This window comes from Neoarius graeffei, chromosome 26 (assembly GCF_027579695.1).
Source record: "Neoarius graeffei isolate fNeoGra1 chromosome 26, fNeoGra1.pri, whole genome shotgun sequence".
In the NCBI taxonomy this organism is placed as follows: Eukaryota; Metazoa; Chordata; class Actinopteri; order Siluriformes; family Ariidae; genus Neoarius; species Neoarius graeffei.
Window position 1 is genome coordinate 46,599,816 of NC_083594.1, and position 22,873 is coordinate 46,622,688.

Here is a 22,873-nt window from a genome sequence, read left to right on the forward strand (position 1 = left end):
CTCAGCAAAAGTTAGTAAGTCCTTTTTATATATCAGACAGAAATATTTTGAGTTTAGTGACAAGCCACACAGACTTTTAGCGTGGCAACTTAGAAAGCAAGAAAATGACTGTATAATACATAAAATTAAGTCAGCCAAAGGGGATGTTTTGATGAAACCCAAAGATATTAATGACCGATTTTTACAATTTTATAAAACTTTATATACATCCAATAAAAATTTAGATTACGCTGCTATGCAAGAATTCTTAGGTGGTGTTTACATTAGACCGTATCCGTATCGTTTTCGTTGCAGATGCACTGTCCGTGCACATTAAAACGCCGGGAAACGACTCCACAGGCGGAACAGTTTGAATCCGCCAGGGCCCACGTATTCAACCCAGTTCGTATCTGATCCGGTGCTGTGTAAACATTGAGGAACGAGGATACGCAGTGCTGAGCTCTAGCTGACGTCGTCATTGGACAACGTCACTGTGACATCCACCTTCCTGATTCGCTGGCGTTGGTCATGCCACGTTGGTCATGTGAATGAGCAATACAGGAAGTGTGTTGAGGAAGTCATTAAGTGAATGAGCAATACAGGAAGTGTGTTGGTTACCGTAGCACTAAATAGTCTTGTTGTAATCGCAAAAAACGGCCGTTCTGCGAGGTGAAGAGTGTACCGAACACTGTTAGATCCTTCTAGCATAAACACGAAGGCCATACATGGTGTAAAAAAGGCGTCATTGTAGTACCAGTACCGCCGATAACAGACTGGCATACTTCATTTTTTACAACGACATCCTTCCACTTGCAAGTGGTGAGTGACTTGCGCATGCCCGATATGCACTGGGATCATGTGACGTGCCGTCTAATTAGTCATGTGATTAGCGTATCCGTGTATTGGCGTTGCTGTGTGCACGGGGAATGATTTTGTTGCGGGCACAGAAATTGTGTGTGTGTACGCGAATCGTTTTAAAAACGTGAATCTGATGATCCGCTGATTCGAAATAATGTAAACAGGGCCTTAGGCTACGTTTACATTAGACCGTATCTGTCTCGTTTTCTTCGCGGATGCACTGTCCGTTTACATTAAACCGCCTGGAAACGCCGGGAAACAGGAATCCGCCAGCGTCCACGTATTCAATCCAGATCATGTCAGCTCCGGTGCTGTGTAAACATTCAGAATACGCGGATACGCTGTGCTGAGCTCTAGCTGGCGTCTCATTGGACAACGTCACTGTGACATCCACCTTCCTGATTCGCTGGCGTTGGTCATGTGACGCGACTGCTGAAAAACGGCGCGGATTTCCGCCTTGTATCACCTTTCATTAAAGAGTATAAAAGTATGAAAATACTGCAAATACTGATGCAAATACTGCCCATTGTGTAGTTATGATTGTCTTTAGGCTTGCCATCCTTCCACTTGCAAGTGCTAAGTGATATGCGCTGGGATCACACACACAGCGGCTCAGTCCTGAATCACTGCTTGTTCACTTCACTCGCGTGCTCTGTAAGCTGCGCAGGGCCGGAGTGCGCACCCTCCAGAGGGCACTCGCTGTTCAGGGCGGAGTGATTTGGAGCGCAGGATGCCTGCGGAGCCGAGCGTATCCGTGTATTGGTATTGCTGTGTGCACGCAAATCGTGTACTGGTGTTGCTGTGTGCACACTAATCGTTTTAAAAACGTTAATCTGATGATCCGCTGATACGGTCTAATGTAAACATGGGCTTAGATGGTTGCAACCTCTCTCAATTAGATGAAGAAGAGTCAGCCCACCTGGACTCTGAAATTTCTGTTGAGGAAATTCAAAGGGCCATCATGTCACTTAAAAGTAACAAAGCCCCTGGCCCTGATGGCCTCCCAGGGGAGCTGTATAAAAAGTTCAGCGAAATTCTCTGTCCGTATTTACATAAGATGTTCACCCAAGCCAACAATGACGGTGTTTTACCTCCAACGCTAACTGAAGCAGTTATAACAGTTATATATAAAAAAGCTAAAGACCCAGAAGAAGTCGGCTCTTATCGTCCCATCTCCCTATTAAATCTGGATGGAAAGTTGTTTTCTAAAGTCTTGGCCAATAGAGTGAGCCCTCTTTTAAATAAATTAATACACCCAGATCAGACTGGTTTTATACCAAATAGAAAGTCTTTTTTCAATCTCAGATGGCTATTCAACATAATGTATTCTACTGATAGACAGAAAGAAGAGCTTGCCATTCTGTCACTCGATGCAGAAAAGGCATTCGACCAAGTCGAATGGCCTTACCTGTTCGAAACCTTGAAAAGATTTAAATTCGGTCAAAAATTCATTTCAATGGTCAAGCTCCTATATAACAGCTCTTCGGTGCAAATCCTCACAAATCAAATATTATCTCCTCGTTTCCATCTACACAGAGGCACAAGACAAGGTTGCCCTTTGTCTCCCTTGATCTTCGCCCTTGTAATTGAACCTCTTGCTAAGAGCATTCGTTCAGACCCTTTAATTTATGGTCATATATCAGAAAAATCAATAAATAAAATATCATTATATGCTGATGATGTTCTTTTGTATATTACTCAGCCGGAAGCCACTATTGCAAAAATCTTAGAGAAAATCAATATATTTGGGACCTTCTCTGGGTATAGGATAAATTGGAATAAGAGCGAACTAATGCCAATACATATGCAAGATGCCTCTTGGTTACAGACTCTCCCTTTCAAAATATCACTGGACAAATTTACATATTTGGGAATCCAAATTACGAAACACCACAATATGTTATTCAATGCAAATTTTCCTCCATTACTGTCTGAACTACAGTCAAAAATACAATTTTGGAGGACTCTTCCAATACACGGATTAAAGCAAAAAAAAAATCATCTGACTGAAAAAAAAAAAAAAAAGCTCCATGTCGTTGGCCCCTACCACGTCAGCGATGCGTCAAATTTTAAACGCCGTGTTGTCCATTATCCCCTCGGCCCCTACTTATAGTACATTTATGTAATTTTAACAATGACTAAAGCTAAGGCAAGACTTTACCATTGTCATTACTGGCTATAAATGATGAAACATCAAGTTTTCAGCGCAAAGTGCAAATTTATTTCAACAATACTTTAGTAATGCACAACAGTGGTTAAGAGAAAAGTGCAAGTGCAGTCGAACTTGAACCATGCTTTCAAAAGAGTGGAACAGAAAGAAAAATAAGAAAATCTGTTGAAATAAAGCCAGGAAACAAGAAAAGTAAAGTGAAAGTTCACTTTTTCTGCTTCTTCGCAGTGAAGCCAAAGGCATCTAGTTTGGCAACACCTGATGCCTGTTTTCGTTTCTTTTTCCTTGGCACAGCAGCAGGAGCTTGCCATTATCGCCCATTTCATTTCGCCAAGCCCATCTCCACTTATTCTTTACCGTTTTGTCGATATCTGACACATCTGTGCCTTTATTTAAAAGAAGCACGTCCATGCTGGCAAAACCGAAAGTAATTTGACGCGCTCTAGTGATGGAAATCGAAGGGCCTATGTCCGGTGAAATATGGCCTTCTACGCAGTACTCGAGTTGAGGGGGGGATGTAGGGGGAGGCATCCCCCTTCTGAAATAAAAATCTCAAATCATCCCCCTTATAAAACAGCCATCCCCCCATCACATCCCTTGTGCCATTTTACCAATTAATGTGGAAATTAGCCTACTATTATTTTAACAAATATTACTACCATTTCAACATTAGAGGCTTTGCGCAGTGATAGCCTACATGTAGCCGGATAAAAAAGACGCATATTTATTTATTCGGTTGCACCCCTCATTCACACCTACAGTACCAGTCAAAAGTTTGGAAACGCCTCTAAGTCAGTGGTTTTTCATTATTTTAAAATTTTCTGAATTGTAGATTAATACTAAAGTCATCGACATTATGAAGAAATATATATGGAATTATTTGGTAAACAAAAAAAGTGTTACTCAAACCAGAATACGTTTTATATTTTAGATTCTTCAAAGTAGGCACCTTTTGCTTAGATGGCAGCTTTGCACATCTTGGCATTTTCTCAGTCAGCTTTACAAGGTAGTCACCTGGAATAGCTTTCAGTTTACAGCTGTGCCTGGTCAAGAGCTAATTTCTTGAATTTCTTAATGTGTTTGAGACCATCAGTTGTGTTGTGAAGAGGTAGAGTTGGTATACAGTGAATGGCCCTATTTGAGTACTGTTCTAATCCATATTATGCCAAGAACTACTCAACTAAGTAAAGAAAAACAACAGTCCGTCATTACTTTAAGAAATAAAGGTCAGTCAGTCCGAAAAAGTTTGGGATGAGTTGAACCGCAGAGTGAAGGCAAAGCAGCCAACGAGTGCTCAGCACCTCTGGGAACTCCTTCAAGACTGTTGGAAAACCATTTCGAGTGATGACCTCATGAAGCTGACTGAGAGAATGTCAAGAGTGTGCAAAGCTGTAATCAAAGCAAAAGGTGCCTACTTTGAAGAATCTAAAATCTAAAACATATTTTGGTTTGATTAACATTTTAAAGTTTACTAAATGATTCTTTACGTGTTGCTGCATAGTCTGGATGACTTCAGTACTCATTTAGAATGTAGGAAAAAAAATTAAAAATAAAAACATCGAATTTGAAGGTGTTTCCAAACTTTTGACTGGTACTGTATACGGAGGTTTCAGTCACTGAAAACAGCTACTTTCGCAAACTCTGGGAAGAGTGGAGATTTCTGAAAACTCCATCTTCAGACACTTGTGTAAATCGGGAAACCGAAGCAACAGTGGGCGAGAGGGCGCGCGCGAATATAATGAGTCACAGGTGTGAATCTTTCACCGAATGCCAATTGTCCCGGACCGGTTCTTCATGAAATCGCATGCGCATGCACAAATTCATCAGGTTAACTTTCAAATAACTGTTCTTGTGCACTTGCGACACTGGAGCCACTTTCCTGAATTTTGAGCTTCGGAGTATTGGCTTCCACTGTTTTCCGACTTTTTGTGCTTAGTGAATGAGACACTTCATTACACTCCACTGACTAATTTCCAATTCCGGACTTTTTTGAAAATGTAAAATATAAGCCTACGAGATTTTTTTGGGGGGACTTAATTCGCGTTACTCCTTCACTATTAATTTTTGAGACTGACGAGGCACTAAATACTGTGGAATTATTTTCTCCTTACTATGAAGTTTGGCATCTTAAACAAGTGTCGGGAAATCTTGCAGCCCGACTCTGCAGCCTCCAATGTTTAAGCGAACTGCTGAAACCATAATGTTTAAAGATTAAATCGTAGGCTAATCAAACCAAAGAAAAACACAGCCTTTCCAGAACGTTGTCTGCCAAAGCCTGTTTAACCTACAAAAGGCTTAATAGCATAGATCTTGCTGCGGCTTCAACAGGGCTGCATAGATTTTTTACCTGATCACCTTTCAATAGGCAAATATCATTATTACTACTACTACTACTACAATAGGCCTAGTATTAGTAGGAGGCAAGTAGTTGCCTAGTAGTAGGACAGCCAAATTGTTTCATCAGTGGAGCCGCCGTTAAAAGGAAACTGATGCGGAGTGCCACAGCTCGCCTCGGGGTGAATCGTGTCCCGAGGCACGGGGCTGGCCCGCCCTGGCAGCGCTGGTTCGTTGGGGAGAGGGCAGAGGTCGCTGGCTGCCAAGTTTGGGGAGGCTGGGACCTCCCCTGCCCGAGTTACAAGCGTGCAAAGTCGGGCTGGAGCCGCCGATAGAAACGAAACTCAAGCCAAGCACCGCGGCTCGCTGCCTACGCTGAGCCTCCCCGGGACTAGACAGTAGTGGAGGCTGTATTTATTTATTTATTTATTTATGCCTATCTAGCGCAACAACTTATTCCTTTACATATACTCAAACATAGCACAAGAAAGGGTTCAACAACAGGCAATCACAGCAGCTTGGTGAAGTTCTAAATCACGTCGGTGTCAGACCTATGGGCCTACCCCCCCTTTTTTTTTTCTTCTTCCTCGGATCTGCATCACTCTCATTACTGACCTTTAGCACTCCCAGTTGACAGAAATCCGTCGTAGTGACGGAAAACTTTAATCCATGCCAATATCACTACTGGGCAGAGTTAATGCTATTAAAATGGTATTCCTACCCCAATTATTGTATTTATTTCAGAATATCCCAGTGTCTCTTGCCAACTCATTCTTTAAACAATTAGACACGATTGTAAACCCCTTTTTGTGGGATTACAAAACACACAGAATTGGCAAGAGGCATCTCTGCAAATCTAAAGGAGAGGGGGGCCTTGCACTCCCAGATTTTCTATTTTATTATTGGGCTTCAAATATTATGATTATGACACACTGGTTAGATGACACAACATCTCCACCAAATTGGCTTAAGTTGGAAAAAAGAGGCATGTCAACCCTACTCGTTGGGAGCCATCCTTCGGTCTCCGTCCGTCGTTGAAAAGTCTGTATATAAGAGCAGTATAGTGATCCACACCACTCTGCGCATTTGGAAAAAAATTAGATCACACTTTAACTTACCTCCCATATCCTACCCATTGTCGGAAACCCTGGTTTTCCACCATCTAATCTGGACTGTGCTTTTAAGCTTTGGAAAGGGGCAGACATCCACACAATAGGAGACTTGTACATTGGAGATACATTTGCCTCCTTTGCACAACTACAGAGTAAATATAAGTTGCAAGGGATTGACCACCTTAGATATCTGCAAATAAGAGACTATGTAAGGAAACACCTACCAAATTTTGAGACCTTTGCAGGTTCTAGTCTAGATGGATATGTCTCCGACTCACATCATGCTCGGTTAAAGGAACAGTCCACCGTACTTCCATAATGAAATATGTTCTTATCTGAATTGAGACGAGCTGCTCCGTACCTCTCCGAGCTTTGCGCGACCTCCCAGTCAGTCAGACGCGCTGTCACTCCTGTTAGCAATGTAGCTAGGCTCAGCATGGCCAATGGTATTTTTTGGGGCTGTAGTTAGATGCGACCAAACTCTTCCACGTTTTTCCTGTTTACATAGGTTTATATGACCAGTGACACGAAACAAAGTTCAGTTACACAAACTGAAACGTGGCGATTTTCTATGCTATGGAAAGTCCACACTATAATGACAGGCGTACTAACACCTTCTGCGCGCTTCGACAGCGCATTGATACCTTCACTCCTCTTCGGGCACGGCCAGGCGGGCGAATGCCCTGGTCCGTCCGCCCTGTCTAAAAAAAAATGGTACAACTCGAGCCCCATGGTAAAATTGGGACTGTGTCATTTTTCCGCATGAGGCCCATGGTAAAACCACACTTCCAGGAGGGGCTGCCGTCTGCCTCCCAAGCCGGCCGAGAGCGCTCCTCGTCGGGCACGGCCAGGCGGGCGAATGCCCTGGTCCGTCCGCCCTGTCTAAAAAAAAAAAATGGTACAACTCCGAGTGAAGGTATCAATGCGCTGTCGAAGCGCGCAGAAGGTGTTAGTACGCCTGTCATTATAGTGCGGACTTTCCATAGCATAGAAAATCGCCACGTTTCAATTTGTGTAACTGAACTTTGTTTCATGTCACTGGTCATATAAACCTATGTAAACAGGAAAAACGTGGAAGAGTTTGGTCGCATCTAACTACAGCCCCAAAAAATACCATTGGCCATGCTGAGCCTAGCTACATTGCTAACAGGAGTAATAACGCGTCTGACTGACTGGGAGGTCACACAAAGCTCGGAGAGGTACGGATCAGCTCGTCTCAATTCAGAGAAGAACATATTTCATTATGGAAGTACGGTGGACTGTTCCTTTAAAGCAATATCTTACATATATAACACCTTACAGTCCCTTAGTCCAGTTGATTCCAACCGAATAAAATCGAAGTGGGAGGAAGAAATGGGCATTGTGATCTCTGATATAACATGGAAGGGGGGGTTGGAGCACGTCCATCGATGCTCTAATAATGAAAGACACTGCTTAATTCAATTTAAAATCCTACATCGTCTTCACTATTCCAAGGACAGATTACATAAAACATATCCTGAGCTCTCCCCGATGTGTGACAAATGCCTGTCAGCAGATGATACACTACTACATAGCTTTGTTGACTGTCCCAAAGTTCAGGCTTATTGGATCAATATTTTCAAATCAATATCTGAAATACTTCAAATCCAATTGGAACCAGACACACTAATTATTATTTCAGGTGTATCTGATGATACTATGAAGTTGACCAACGCTCAGCAATGTTTCCTTTCCTACAGTCTTATTAATGCAAGGAGGTTGCTTCTCATGCACTGGAAAGAGAAGGAGGTCCCTCCTACAAAGTTGTGGCTCAGTGATCTTATGAACCCACTCCACCTAGAAAGAATACGATACACTCTTATGGACAAACTCCCCTACTTTGATAAGGTGTGGTCACCTCTAATTAAGTATCTGGCAAATTAAAATCATGGTTCACTTAATGTCAACAAGCTTGACGGAGGAATGGGGTGGGGCCTGGGGAGAGTCAGGAATAGAACTCTGAGACTAAATTAATGGAGAGTCTTTTTTTTTTTAAATTGTTCATGTTTTTTGTTTTCTTTTGTTCTATTGTGTTTTGGTCCTGTGTGTGTACAGGTGTTCATGGGGAAAAAAGGAAAAAGAGCAACAAATGATGAAACATGTGCGTGTGAAAGATACGCGACATACTGTATGTATATACTGTATATATGTATACATTGCTCAAATAAAACATATTTGAAACTAGTCAAATGACTTTCTATGGATTTGCCCGCCAAGCTGCCATCGCCTTGTCCACCGATAATAAAACATAGCTAGTTAACTTGGACACTTAGTTAGCATGTAAACACGCAGTTACGCTAACATGAATAATGTTAACTTATCTGAAGTCCTTTCAGAAATATGTTTTAGCATAATCTTGCCAAATAAACAAAATGTAGAAATCTTTCTTTTCTAGTAGCGTTAGCTACCCAATATGATTTTGAGTTTGAAAAGAGTTTGCTAGCATGTCAGGTGGAGTTTCACTGACTAGCTAGCTTAACGTTAAACCACCATGATGACACAGCATACGTTCATCTTCTGAATTCATGTTTCTGTCTTTGGTAATGCCGTTAGGTTTTGCAGCGGTCTCAAAAGTAGCCGGTCACCGGCGGCAAATCGCCGTCTGTGGCTTGTTATGCCGCCGGCTATTGTCAGTCGAGTGACAAAATTTAATATTAAATATTTCTGACGGCAAAAAAAAGTTGTGAACGTAAATTACATCCACTATGTCATGTATGTCCGTTGCCGCGTCAACTTTGTTTACATCCTTGACACGAGTGCAGCCATTACTGCCCTGTGTTGCCAGATTGGGCGGTTTTAAGTGCATTTTGGCGGGTTTTGAACATATTTTGGGGTGTAAAACGTCAGCAGTATCTGGCAACATATTTTTTTTTACCTAATACAAGAAATTAATGGATGCCAACGTTTTTGCCAAAATGGTATTTTATTTTCCATTGTTTAGGCAGCTTCAGCATCATACTGTGAGATTCTGTTCAAATTGTTTTTTTTTCTTCTATGAAGCCTGAGCCATTTATTTTATTAGTTTATAATTATTGTTTAATTTAGTCTTCAGGAGAGACTGCCTGCACACAGTACTAGTATTAATAGTTTTTTTTTTCTTCCATGAAAGCTGAGGCATTTATGTTATATTTTAAGGTAACTTCATGTTGTGCTGTGAGGTTCTCTGCACTTTAACTTTTGAACCAACAGGTGCATTTGGATAAGTAAAGCCCATTTTTCTGCATTTTTGTAGTCCTGGTAATCTTTTATATTGGTAAAGTTGTTTATAGGACCATTTCTCAGTGTCTTTGTTTTTTTAATCAATAGTTTTTCAGTAATAGCTTAATATTTAACATATCACTCAATTTTAAACAACCCCCCCCATGGGCTGCCCCCATAGTCTCCAAAATTTCTGTGGGAAACACTGGCGTGCGTAACAACGCAAATCAAGCTTAAGCTAGACGACCCGCCTCAAATACCTGTCCCGGGTAAATGTTATCCCAATTTTAGATGGCCTGTTCCAAACCATCCCGCCCCATGAAAAATTTGTACTTGCATCTCTCTCTCATATATATATCCCTGCACGCTTTGCGTGCATTATGTCTGCTGCTGGCAGACATTTTACCATTTTGCACCCTGCTGTAAATTATTTGTACCCTGCTATTCTCCCAAACTTTGAAGCCCCTGGTTTTGTAAGCATTGTGGCGATAATACAACAATGCGTTGACAGAAAATGTACTTCAGTACTTTAACTTAGGTAAAAATTTGACTGGACAACTTTCACTTGTGTCGGAGTAACATTTGACCAGTGGGATCTGTACTTTGACTTAAGTAATGAAGTTGGGTACTTTGTCCACCTCTGATTTTATGTAACTGGACCTTCACAAAATTTGAGTAACTAATGGTTGCTGAATAAAATTTGGACTTGTTTGGTAAAGGCTGAGGTATAAAGTCATGTTTGGTGAATAAGCGCATCGAAGTTTTCTCGGTAGCGTGCTGGGGATGTAGCAGTCGTCTGGAGTCCTCGGGACATTCCTAAATCACAGAATCAGAAGTTTTTTTTTTTAAAACAAGGGTAAAAGTGTCAGCATAGTCCTTTATTGGTTGTACGAGTCAGACAATTTATTATTTAATATATTTTTTAATGTTTTAATCCTAGAGAGCTCGCTAGTCATACAGATGGATAAAATCTGTCACGCGTTGGACACAGTGGACCACTAATGCTGTTAAGCGACAGCTTACTCTGAGGAAACGCTGATGAAGAAAACAGCAAGTAGCCAATCTGATGCAGCGTCGATTGGAAGAGCTACGGGTGCTGGGCTGTGTGTGTGTGTGTGTGTGTGTGTGTGTGTGTTACCTGCATGGGTGGCCTTTGCAGTGTGGGAGCAGTGGTGCTGCTGGGTGTGGGAGAGCCCTGCTTGATGATGGTCGGGGTCACTGGTCTGGCCAAGATGGGAGCGCCAGGGGTCTGCAGAGAAAACATGGAGGAGGGAAATGAACACGTTTCACATTGAATATCAACTAAAAATGGAAAATACTTTGATTCGACTGGTATACGGTTATTATTACTAGCCATAATATTCATTCACACCCGTCTGAAGGAACACTTTTTAAACTTTCCAGAGTTATGTGCCTCGTTATGCATTATTCGGTCATTTCTTGTAGCAGATTGGTAACAAAAGCAACACCATCATAAATCTGTCCATTCACAAAACAGACTACAGCACGGTCATGATTTAGCCAGGAGCTGTTCTTCCCAGTCAGGGCTGTGCTACACTGAATAAAAAAAAAATCACAATATATTGCGAGACATTTTCGTGATACAAAATGTCAGCAAAACTGGATTTCTACCAAAAAAAAAAAAAGATTACTCAAACTGTTCTTATTATCGGTCTCAAAGTGTCACAATATGAATTATGATTCGCCATTGAATGAAAAGAGAATTAGATGAAATCTCATGGTCCCTGGTTTATAAAAAAAAAAAAGACATTATCCAGGTAGGCATTAAAGCATGATAAAAGGTGCAGCACTGGGAGATCCTGAGGTCACAGAGAAGGAGCTTCCTGATGCAATATACTGACATTTCTCCCACTGCTCTGTTGAATTCTCAGGTCTGACTGGGTGTTGATTCATTTTTCATCAGCTGTAATTCAGATCACAGGTTTCCTTTAACGTGCTCGTTATCATGCATTATAGTTCCTGTATATGGCAGATTTCTATCTGAGGTTTATTTTTCTAAGAAGATTCCATTATCATCACTTTGAAAGTCTGTGCATTTTCTCTAGAGTATAACAAGCTGCTTTTTTGTCTTAACTTCGAGAGAGCGCAGGGGGTGGGGTGAGGAAACACCTGTTTATAGCCGTTACATATACAAATGACTCAATAACTTGCTTAGAATTAACATAAGTCTGGATAAATAGCAAAGACATGTCACTCTTCATAGCTGCATGGATTAAAGCAAAAAAAATTATTTGACTGAAAATTTACGGGGGGGTTATGGGTGGATTTCGATGAAATTCTGAGAATGGTTAACTTAGAACTGATAACTTTATCAATTAATTAATGGATTAATATATTCAATTTATTGCACTTTCTTTCCATTGCTTCCGTATATTATTTTTTGTGGCAAACCACACAAATGCAAGTGCCTGGAATGTTTAGTTTTTTGCACCATGAACTAAATGGCTTTCCATTTTCACCTATTTCGTACAGCCAAGCCCACCTCCACTTGTTTTTTACACCTTTATCGATGGCAGACACATCAGTGCCTTCTTTCATGTAAAGCGCATCCATGCTGCCGAAACCGAAAGCAGAATGACACGCTCCTCTATGCTCGACGCCAATATAGAAAAAAGTTTGGATCTTCGCTTAAAGTAAAATAATAATTTGACCTTACTTTGTGTTGAATACGACTTCAAAAACAATTCAAGATTTTATTAAGAGAAATATTGTGGCCAACACGAGTGTTAAGTTACCTAAAAGATCGCGTGAAGTTGGCTGCTATCTACTTTGCGTTCGTTCTCATTTTCCTCCATCATTTCATCGGCCAGAAACAGATCTTTTGACGTAATTTAACTTAGTAGGCTATGATTATTATTTAACCGTAGTCTTCTAGACATTTTGACTGTTTGGGGCATTGAACGCTGGTGTATGATTTTCAGGGAATAAAGTTTAGCGCATGTCGGAACATCATTGCGCTCGCAGCCTCCAACTCCTCAAACGTCCTTTAAATTGTGATATAACGTAGGCTATAAGGCACGGTTCTAACATACCTTACACATTGGCCTAACGAAAATAATAATTGTTGGGGCGTCTGCTGATTTGTTAGCTATAAATTTAGGTCTAATCACTTCTGACAGTCTGCAAGCATTGCACCGTCGGGTCTTCAAGACTGGCTGAAGCAGAGGAGCGGGCTTTCCGGGGTTTATTTTTTCGTTTTTTTTTTCTAACATGCTCTATTTCTATATGTCCAGGTTTGAACTAAGTCATTTTGGCAAGATTTAATTTAATACAAAACAGAAATGGTCAGACACAAGCACGCCAAGCACATGGGAATGTATTTTGCCAATTTTGACAGCGCATGTTTTTTTAATGCCGCACCGCAGACAGCGAACATTTAAACATGATCAAACATAGGAAATGAACGACACAAAGCATGGCTCAAAAACAAAAGAGTTAAATAAACCCTGCTGATAGTTGATGGTGTTGCAACACATCAGTGTTATAACCCAATCTCTACCCAAACACACGTCATTTTAATTCTCCTCGGATCAGCGCCGACCTCACATTTGGCCTTGGGAGAGTTCAGTTGACGGAAATCCGTCACACGACGGAAAACTTTAATCCATGTAGCTGCCAACATTCCGAAATTGTAAATAGTAATACAAGGTTGGGTACTGAGTCTTGGTGGGGGGTCGCCGCCAAAGCTTTCTAGCAAAACTACCCTGAAAAATCAGACTAAAACAAAATAGTTTGACAAAATTTATTCTACAAACTAAACTATCATCTTACATTAATTTGCAAAGTTCTTTTCAACAATGTATGAAAATAGTCAGTGAATCAGGCAAAAACTTCAAACAATACAATTGGTACATATAACTTTTGACAAAGTACACATTAGAGAAATAGACTAGAGCTTACTCAGTCAACAGTTGATGTTATTGCACCACATAAATGTCTCACCGACATGGAGCACAAAACGCGTAGTGATCGCCCTTACTTGACTTCAAAATGAAGGGAAACTCCTCTCGGTACGAGTCCTTGAAGCGCTGGCCCTTCCCCTTAGCCATGCTTTCTTTAGAGATTAGTACTACGCTACATCTTCATAACAAAAGCTTGAAACGCCATGCTTTGTTCAGAAACTTCATGAACAAAGGCCAGACGATAGCGTGCCATGGATGATCTAATAGCATCATTGATTGGCTGAGAGAACAAGCAATAGCCAATGAAATATGGCGTAGCATCTGCCGCTTGGAACGAAGCGGTGTATTATCAAATACGAATCCCACCGGTGATAGACTTTGAAAATGACCCATGAAAATTGGCAAAATCGTATTTTATTGTAGTAAATTCGTATTTTCGTAATCAAAACGACAAATCGTAATAAATACGATTTATTCGTAGTAGTTGGCAGCTATGACTCTTAATTTAAAAAAAAACTGTCAGCATTGGCAACTTTTTAGAGAAATAGATCACTTTGGGATGTGCTGTTATTGGGAATTATTATACATACAGGCCACTTTTTCCATGGTATAAAAACTATTCTCTTCTAGTGCATTTACTGATGCCATGCAATATTATCATATCGATGTATTACGCCACTCTCCCCAATGGAGAATCAGTGTGCAATACTGTTATAACACTGCACATTGTCAAGACAACATGACGTCACACATCAGGGCTCATGCGAAGATCCGATGACAAAACTTTTCTGCTGCGCACGTGCACAATCATTTCTTTGTCAGCTGGGAAAGAGAGAAGACGAGGCGAATCCAGTGCTTGGTTTAAACACTAAATAAACTGAAAACTGAAACTAAAGACGCGGTGAACACCCGAAAGGCTACCGAAGCGTCCCTGGATATTCTTCACGCATATTTACAAGAGAAAAAAACATACCAATGGACATCGAAAAACTGGAAGAGAGCAACAGTGGAAATATTGTCAAAGTTCTACTTGGAGGTGAGGAAAAGTGACAGAGACTTTTACAAGAGGACTTCACTCATGGACTTCACTCAGCAAAGCCCTTTTGTTTTGAACAACTGCAATGTAACAATTAACTACGACCAAAAGTGAACTGTCCACCTGGATATAACTTGTATACAAGTTGGATTGTTGTTCAGGCTTTTTGGACTTGTACCATTTTTATTGTCAGAACTTCAACTTTGTACAGTACATTGGATTGACAGAACATTAAATTACATTCGATCAGAATCAGTATTTGATTTTGGTAAGTAACCCCCCTGTTCTCAACTTTTTGTAAAATCTATAATTGTTCCATCGAATGTGTATGTATAATAATAATATTGGCTGGCTTTTTCTCGTGGTATATCAGATATGAGGGATGTGATTGGCCAAGGACAAAAAAGCAGGAAAATATATAGACCCATAATGCGACACGGCAGCAGTGTGGTGTGGTATGGCGCGGCAACGACGCGGTGCGGCAACAGTGCAGCCACTGCACACAGTAACGTCATTTTGACACTTTTAATGAAAAAGTGCAATACGCAAACATTTAGTGCCAATTTTCATCATTGGAAAACAATTATTTTGAGGGCAAACAACCTCAAACATCAAACAATAGGTGCAGATATTAGAACAGGTGATGAGCACACACTCACAGTGTCATCATTTTTTTCAAAATATGCACAATAACAATGTCAGTAAGTATAGTATAAAGTCAAGTGTAACAAAGTACAAAGTCAGGAAGTGTAACATGGACATGCAAGTGAAAAAACACTAAACAATCTATCAGACACCCAGGTGCAGATAATAGAACAGTGTGCATGTGTGTGTAAGTGAGAGAGAGAGAGAGAGAGAGAGAGAGAGACTGACAACTGAAGACATCGAAGACACTGGTATGCTACGTCACACACAAGAGTAGGGTGACAGCTGCATCCATTCCAACAACAAACTGACTACTAACGCGCGTGCGTCTTACATTACTTGACTCGGGTCACATAAAGGTTACTCTCGCGTTATGCATAATGGGCTTTTTAGTGATGCAGTGCCTAGGCACGGCATCACTATTGTTCTTCTGTGCGTTTCTTCTTCTTATACTTATTCATCTTCTGTACAAATTTTGTCGTTGAATAACCCAATAACCGTACATCGCACACAGACAAGCAATATATCAAAATGTGCGGCTTGATCTGACTCGCTATGCTATTACTTTGTTCGTTATTCTACGATTTTTTCGCGACATAGTTGCGAAAAAATTGTCCAAAATTTCCCATTCATTTCTATGGAATTAATTGAAAAACATGGCACTTTTTCAAACTTCCGCTGCTCTGGCATGCTTTCACCTAGAGACATGATTCAAGCTTTAAAACGTAGAGAAACTTCTCCTGTGTGGATCTGCCATTCAACTTTTTTGCTAGGTTCTATACTTTTGGCTCAGTCCCAGCTCAAACACCATGTGGGTACCTGGAGAAATTCAGGCTTTATAATGGGTGTCTATTGCGTTACACACCAGTGGGACTCAGGAATTTAGAGTGTAGGCAGCCTGAAAAATAGCTCAAACTTTCTCCTTTAAACTGTGTTTTCAGCCACAATTTTCACTCTACACACAATTTTCTCGAAAGTAGTAGTCACACTTGTGCTGATTCACAGAATGTGTCTACCTAACCGATAGGATTTAGAGTTTTTGAATGAGAAGCCTGAAAGTAAGGAGAGGACAGGCGCGCTGCCCCATAGACTCCCATTCAAATCCTGACAGCGCTCTGACTGCAAAATCAGAAAAGTCACTCGTTTTTAACTCGCTCTAGTGTCCTCATTTTTTACACTACAAACAAAAAAAATTACATCAGTGTGTTCAGGAGACCCTTGTGGCGCTCACTGTGAAAGAATTTTGTGAATATCTCCTTCCGTTTTCGTGTAAATCCCCGTTGTTTGGAGGGTGCACTCTGAGCAAATACTGCCCTTTCTGTGTGTGCAGCGCGCGGGTGGGGAAGGGGCTGCTCGCTCTCTCTCTCACACACAAACAGGAGGGCAGGGCTGCTCCCTCTCAGACAGAGACATGCCTGAAGCCTCATTCACACAGTACAGCTCAGCTCCTGCAGCTGTGACTGCTCCGTGCACTGCATCACTCTCACAATTTCCCACAGGGGAATTGTCTCTAGTTTTTATTTATTATTATTGGTACCGCTTAACCTAGGGTAGGTTATTATGCGCACGCGTGGCTCATTGGAGTTGCCTATGGATAATGTGGTACTACCCCCCCCAAAAAAAAGAATTTGCATGATTCAGGAGGGTCGCATTTTTATGCCTGAAAATCCGGAATTCCGGAAAAATCCGGAAGAATCACATCCTGAAGATATATTCCATTCAGCTACTCGTCTTCGACTTGTTCAATATCATGCTAGCTGAATGGAATATATCTGATATACCACTCAAAGCCAGACGATGTTATTTAAATATTCAACAGACATCTGCTATAACTCGACCCACTGTGTTTAAAAACAGGGTGGGCTTACTTTTATTTTAATAAACATACCAAATGAAAATCAAACCGTGACACTGGATTGTGATGCTGTGGTGATATGGAGTACCTGCGATGAGGTGACCTGTCCGGGTGTGGTGCTGGCTGGAGTGGCAGCGCGTGTGGCCTGCATGTGAGCCAACACTTGCTGAGGGATCATGAGCAACTGGCCAGCTTCACTTCGCACCAGCACCATACCTGAAAAACAACACACACAGGCTCAATCAAATCCAAAATATAGCTCAAAGCCTGAAGCGCAAAAAATATTTACAACTACATTAGTCATGTACGACTCGCATCACTGTCGGCTCCTTGAACAGTCTCGGTCTCTACTACTCTGTCACTTTGGATAAAATTCTGTGCCAAGTATATGTAAATATAAAATGAAAGAAACTGCTTGTCGGAGAACAAATTACAGCTCTAGCTTGGCTGTGGAAAAAAAAAAAAGTTTCTCCAACACTCAGCCCAGCTGCTCATTATGTGCCGAATGAATTCTGAGTTCTCATATCATGTTTGATCAATTAATAAAACATCCATGCTTTACAGTGCTCTCACTGAGAAGAGCGAGGATGGAAACTGCTGTACTCTTAGTTCTAGACACTATGGCATGAGGACACACACACACCGTCCCTGCACAGAGCACAGTTGGTGGCCTGTACATTACTGCGAAAGCCCATTCACGCGATATTCGTGTGTATTGATGGGTTTCGTACAGAAGCTGTTGACGAGAGCACGCAGATGGCCCGGCACAAAAATCTGTCCTTACCAAAATCGGACAGATCCATCAGAGCTCCTGTTGCATCATAGATCAGTGCTAGACTTGTTACAGTATCACGCTTAGTCACACAGTACAACCATCTTACCTCGGACATTTTTCAAAATATAGATTAAAATCCATCCCCCCCCCCCCCGAAGCCACTCACACTATTTCATCTTAGAATGACAAGTGATTGGGGGCGTCGTGGCTCAGGTGGATAAAGTGCCATACCATAAGTCCGGGGACCCCGGATTCCGACCCGAGGTCATTTCCCGATCCCTCCCCGTCTCTCTCCCGCTCATTTCATGTCTCTACACTGTCCTATCCAATAAAGGTGAAAAAAGCCAAAAAAAAAATGACAAGTGATAAATACTGACAGAGAATGTAATTTAAAAAAAAAAATCGTCAAAGATTGTCATGTCCTGTGGAAAGTGGAAAGGTTTTCACACCTTTTTTTTTGTTTGTTTTTTTAATTGTAGACATTCCAGGAAGTGCTCACTCTTTTTATCTTCTCCTGCGCAAACCAACTTGAATTTTCCGTGTGAGGACCGCGAGTACGTCGCAAGAACACTCCGCTCTCTGTGATTTACCCAGACAGATGTCGCTTATCCTGTGCAAATCATTCAAAAGTCTTCAGTACAAACTTTAAACATCTCAAACCCTAGTTAGTGCGCTGGCAATCTGCACTTAGCATCCCCTTGTTTATGGCACTTTCCCTGGCCATGGTCCAGTGAGCAGGTCATGTTTCCACTCCTATACAAAGCACTAAACAAAATAAAAAAGATCTGCTTTGAATTAAACGATTCGTGAATGAGAAGAACATGGTTGCAGGGAGCTTTTCTATGAGCTAAGCATTTGTAAATACTTCCTCAATGCCAACTCCATTATTAAGGCTCACAACGAGGGAGTGCAGGAGCTTTTGCATTGCAGTCTGAACAGACCGAGAGCTTTCACATGCCACTGCTTATTATGTTGAATCAAACGAAGCGCTGTGCATCAGTAAAGCATTCAATGCGGAATACGATAACGCGGGCTTTTAATTCCAGGTGAAATGACCTCGATCATAAGGAGGTCTCATCTCATCTCATTATCTCTAGCCGCTTTATCCTGTTCTACAGGGTCGCAGGCAAGCTGGAGCCTATCCCAGCTGACTACGGGCGAAAGGCGGGGTACACCCTGGACAAGTCGCCAGGTCATCACAGGGCTGACACATAGACACAGACAACCATTCACACTCACATTCACACCTACGGTCAATTTAGAGTCACCAGTTAACCTAACCTGCATGTCTTTGGACTGTGGGGGAAACCGGAGCACCCGGAGGAAACCCACGCGGCCACGGGAAGAACATGCAAACTCCACACAGAAAGGCCCTCGCCGGCCACGGGGCTCGAACCCGGACCTTCTTGCTGTGAGGCAACAGCGCTAACCACTACACCACCGTGCCGCCCGTCATAAGGAGGTTTGGAGTTTAATCATGTTTGTATAAAATCCTTTTAATATTAGATAACACGTTTATGGCCCTTTTCCACTACCCTTTTTCAGCTCACTTCAGCTCGCTTCAGCTCACTTCAGCCCGACACGGCTCGCGTTTCGACTACCAAAAACCAGCACGACTCAGCTCGTTTCAGCCCTGCTTAGCCCCTAAAACTCGCACCGTTTTGGAGTGGGGCTGAAGCGAGCCAAACCGTGCCGACTGAGTCTGGGGGCGTGAGCAGACACTCCCCTGTGCACTGATTGGTGAGGAGGAGTGTCCTCACATGCCCACACACGCCCCGCGAGCGCGCTGGGATCTGTAAACACCGCAAACCCGGAAGAAGAAGAATTACGAATTACGAGAATTTCTGAAGCCTTATGCGCCTCGCCTCATCTATACGCTCTTGCCAGTATCTGTTGGCGTTGTCGGTGACAACAAGCCACAGCACCAAGACCAGCAACACTAACGACTCCATGTCCTCCATGTTTATTGTTTACTATTCGGGTCGTGAGACTACCGCTTAAAAGCTCACTGAATCAGTGACATACAGAGCATCGTGGACGAGTTCGCGGAGCGCAAGGCTCGCCGTATGCCCTTCAAATAATGTGCGCAGTAGGCTATTGATGTTTTATTATGAGCCATGTACAGTATGTCGCCTAATGTTTTTTTGTTTCTGAGTTACATGTTCGTTTGAAGGACTTAATGTACAAAATAACATAGTTGCACCCCGTAGTGTTGAAACTGGTAAACACAGTGCATTCAGTGAGGTTTGCACCGCCCTCCTTTTATTTCTGACTCTTCCTGTCACCGTTGCAACCTCTGAGCGCTCATTCGTATGCCCTTCAAATAATGTGCGCAGTATAGGCTATTGATGTTTTATTATGAGCCATGTACAGTATCCTAATGTTTTTTGTTTCTGAGTTACATGTTCGTTTGAAGGACTTGATGTACTAAATAACATAGTTGCACCCGGTAGTGTTGAAATTGGTAAACACCGCAGTTGCGGACATTTTGTAGCCTAAAATGATGTTATGATAAGCTTTAATAAAGGGCCCGGTCATTTGCCCCGCCCCCGGCCCGGCTCTGACTTGTTCCGCCACTGTCACTGATGTCACTGTTTGCGCTGCTTAACGACATCACATGACGTCCACCCACTTTCGCTAACTCCACCCAATGTGTCCACCCACTTCCAGCCAGCACGGTTCAGCGCGGTTGTAGTCGAAATGCAACTCCAACAGCCCCGCTCAGCTCGACTCAGCTCGACTCGGCACGGCACGACTCAGCCGCGTTTGTAGTGGAAAAGCGGCATTAGTTACCTAATTCTACATTTCTGTATCTTTATACATCATCCACTGTTAAATAAGACTCATGATACATATGTATTACGATATTGAGGTTTGTACAGTGGCAGCAAAACAGTAGAGCTCTGACAGCTATGGTTTCAGTTCAAATAAAATCAAAAATAAAAAGTACCAGTCAAAAGTTTGGACGCCCCTACTCATTCACAGGTTTTTCTGTAAAATACTGAAGACATCTGAACTATGAAATAAAAAAATATATATAATTATGCAGTAAACAAGCAAACAAAAAAAGTGCTAAAACAAAAATCCTTCATTATATTTTCGACTTTTACATTACAGGCATTTAAGTCAAGTCAAGTTTATTTGTATGGCGCTTTTAACAATAAACATTGTCACAAAGCAGCTTTACAGAATTTGAACGACTTTAAACATGAGCTAATTTTATCCCTAATGAGAAGCCTGTGGCGACGGTGGCAAGGAAAAACTCCCTCAGACAACATGAAGAAACCTCGAGAGGAACCAGACTCAAAAGGGAACCCATCCTCATTTGGGCGACAACTGAAAACATGACTATAACATTAACAGGTTTAACATGAAGTCAGTTTCGTTGACGTTATAACTCTTCATTGATGGAAACTTGAGTGCAAAACTGTTCATGACAACCGCAGTCCTAAAGTTAGCAAGTCAACTGTAGTCCTCAGCCTTAAAAGCATTACTGTAAGTGTCTAGAACGTCTTCCAAGTGTGACTTTCAACTGTCCATATGGGGCCGTCCTCCTCCACAGGAGCGATGTGACGAGACTCCGACTAGACACAGGGCATCAAGATGGATCAGGCAGGTCCGAGGAGCAGAAGAGGTCAGCATCTCGATCTCAGGATTGACATGTAACTCAATCTATTATAAGAGCATCATTTAGCAGATGCTTTTATCCAGACTGACATACAACATACCCAGAGCAGCCTGGGGAGCTAGGTGCTGTGCTCAAGGGCACTTCAGCCATTCCTGCTGTTCATGGGAATTGAACCAACAACCTGTGGGTCCCAAAGCTGCTTCTTGAACCATTAGACCATGAATTCCCATCGCCAAGAATCATACTTCAATTCTTCAAAGTAGCCACCTTGATGCCGCTTTGCACCCTTGATTCCTCAACACTCAAGAAGTAATGCCAATGCATTATCTTAACCACTTTCATGAAGTAGTCACCTGGAATGCTTTTCAATTAACAGGTGTCTCATCAAAAGTTAGTTAGTGGACGAGTTTCTTGCCTTCTTCGTGCGTTTGAGATCAAACCGTAAATAACAGACAATAAATAGCTGTATTCCATAACTGTAGTAATCCATATTGTGTCAAGAACCACTCAACCAAGTAAAGAAAAACAAAGTCAGTCATTACTTTAAAAGACATGAAGGTCAGACAATCCAGAAAACTGCAAGAACTCTGAATGTAGCAAGTGCAGTTGCAAAAACCATCAAACGCGCTGATGAAACTGGTTCTCATGAGGACTGTCCCAGGAAAGGAAGACCAAGACTTCCCTCTGCTGCAGAGGATATGTTCATTAGAGTGACCAGTCTCAGAAATCGCCACCACCTCAGATCAGAGCCGACATGAATGCTTTACAGATCTCAAGGAGCAGACATCTCAGCATCAATTGTTCGGAGGAAACTGCATGAATCAGGCCTTCACAATCGATTTGCTGCCAAGAAATCACTACTGAGGGAGGCCAATAAGCAGAAGAGAATTGCTTGGCCCAAGAGGCACAAGGAATGGACATTAGACCAGTGGAAATCTCATCTGATGAGGCCAAATTTGAGATTTTTGGTTCCAACCACTGTGTCTGTGAGACATAGAGAAGGGGAACGGACGGTATGTGCATGTGTGGTTCCCATCATGAAGCATGGAGGAGGTGGTGTGATGGTGTCGAGGTGCTTTGCTGGTGACACTGTTGGCGATTTATTTATGCATTCTGCAGCGACATGCCATGCCATCTGTTTTACACTTAGCGGGACCATCGTTTGTTTTTCCAACAGGACAATGACCCAAAACACACCTCCACGCTGTGGAAGGGCTATTTAACCGAGAAGGAGAGTGAACGAGTGCTGCATCAGATGACCTGGCCTCCTCAATCACCCGACCTAAACCCAACTGAGATGGTTTGATAGGAGTTGGACAGCAGAGTGGAAGAAAAACAG

At 42.0% G+C, this 22,873-nt stretch overlaps 1 protein-coding gene across 1 annotated transcript in view; it reads right to left on the reverse strand.

Annotated features, from left to right (window-relative positions):
- Positions 1-22,873, reverse strand: part of taf4a (TAF4A RNA polymerase II, TATA box binding protein (TBP)-associated factor) — a 65,547-nt gene that overhangs the window by 39,650 nt on the left and 3,024 nt on the right. The window contains exons 2-3 of the mRNA XM_060910156.1: positions 17,220-17,347; positions 10,811-10,921 (exon numbers count right to left, since the gene is read on the reverse strand). Of these exons, the coding sequence (XP_060766139.1) occupies positions 10,811-10,921; positions 17,220-17,347 (239 nt within the window). The remainder of the gene's footprint in view (positions 1-10,810; positions 10,922-17,219; positions 17,348-22,873) is intronic.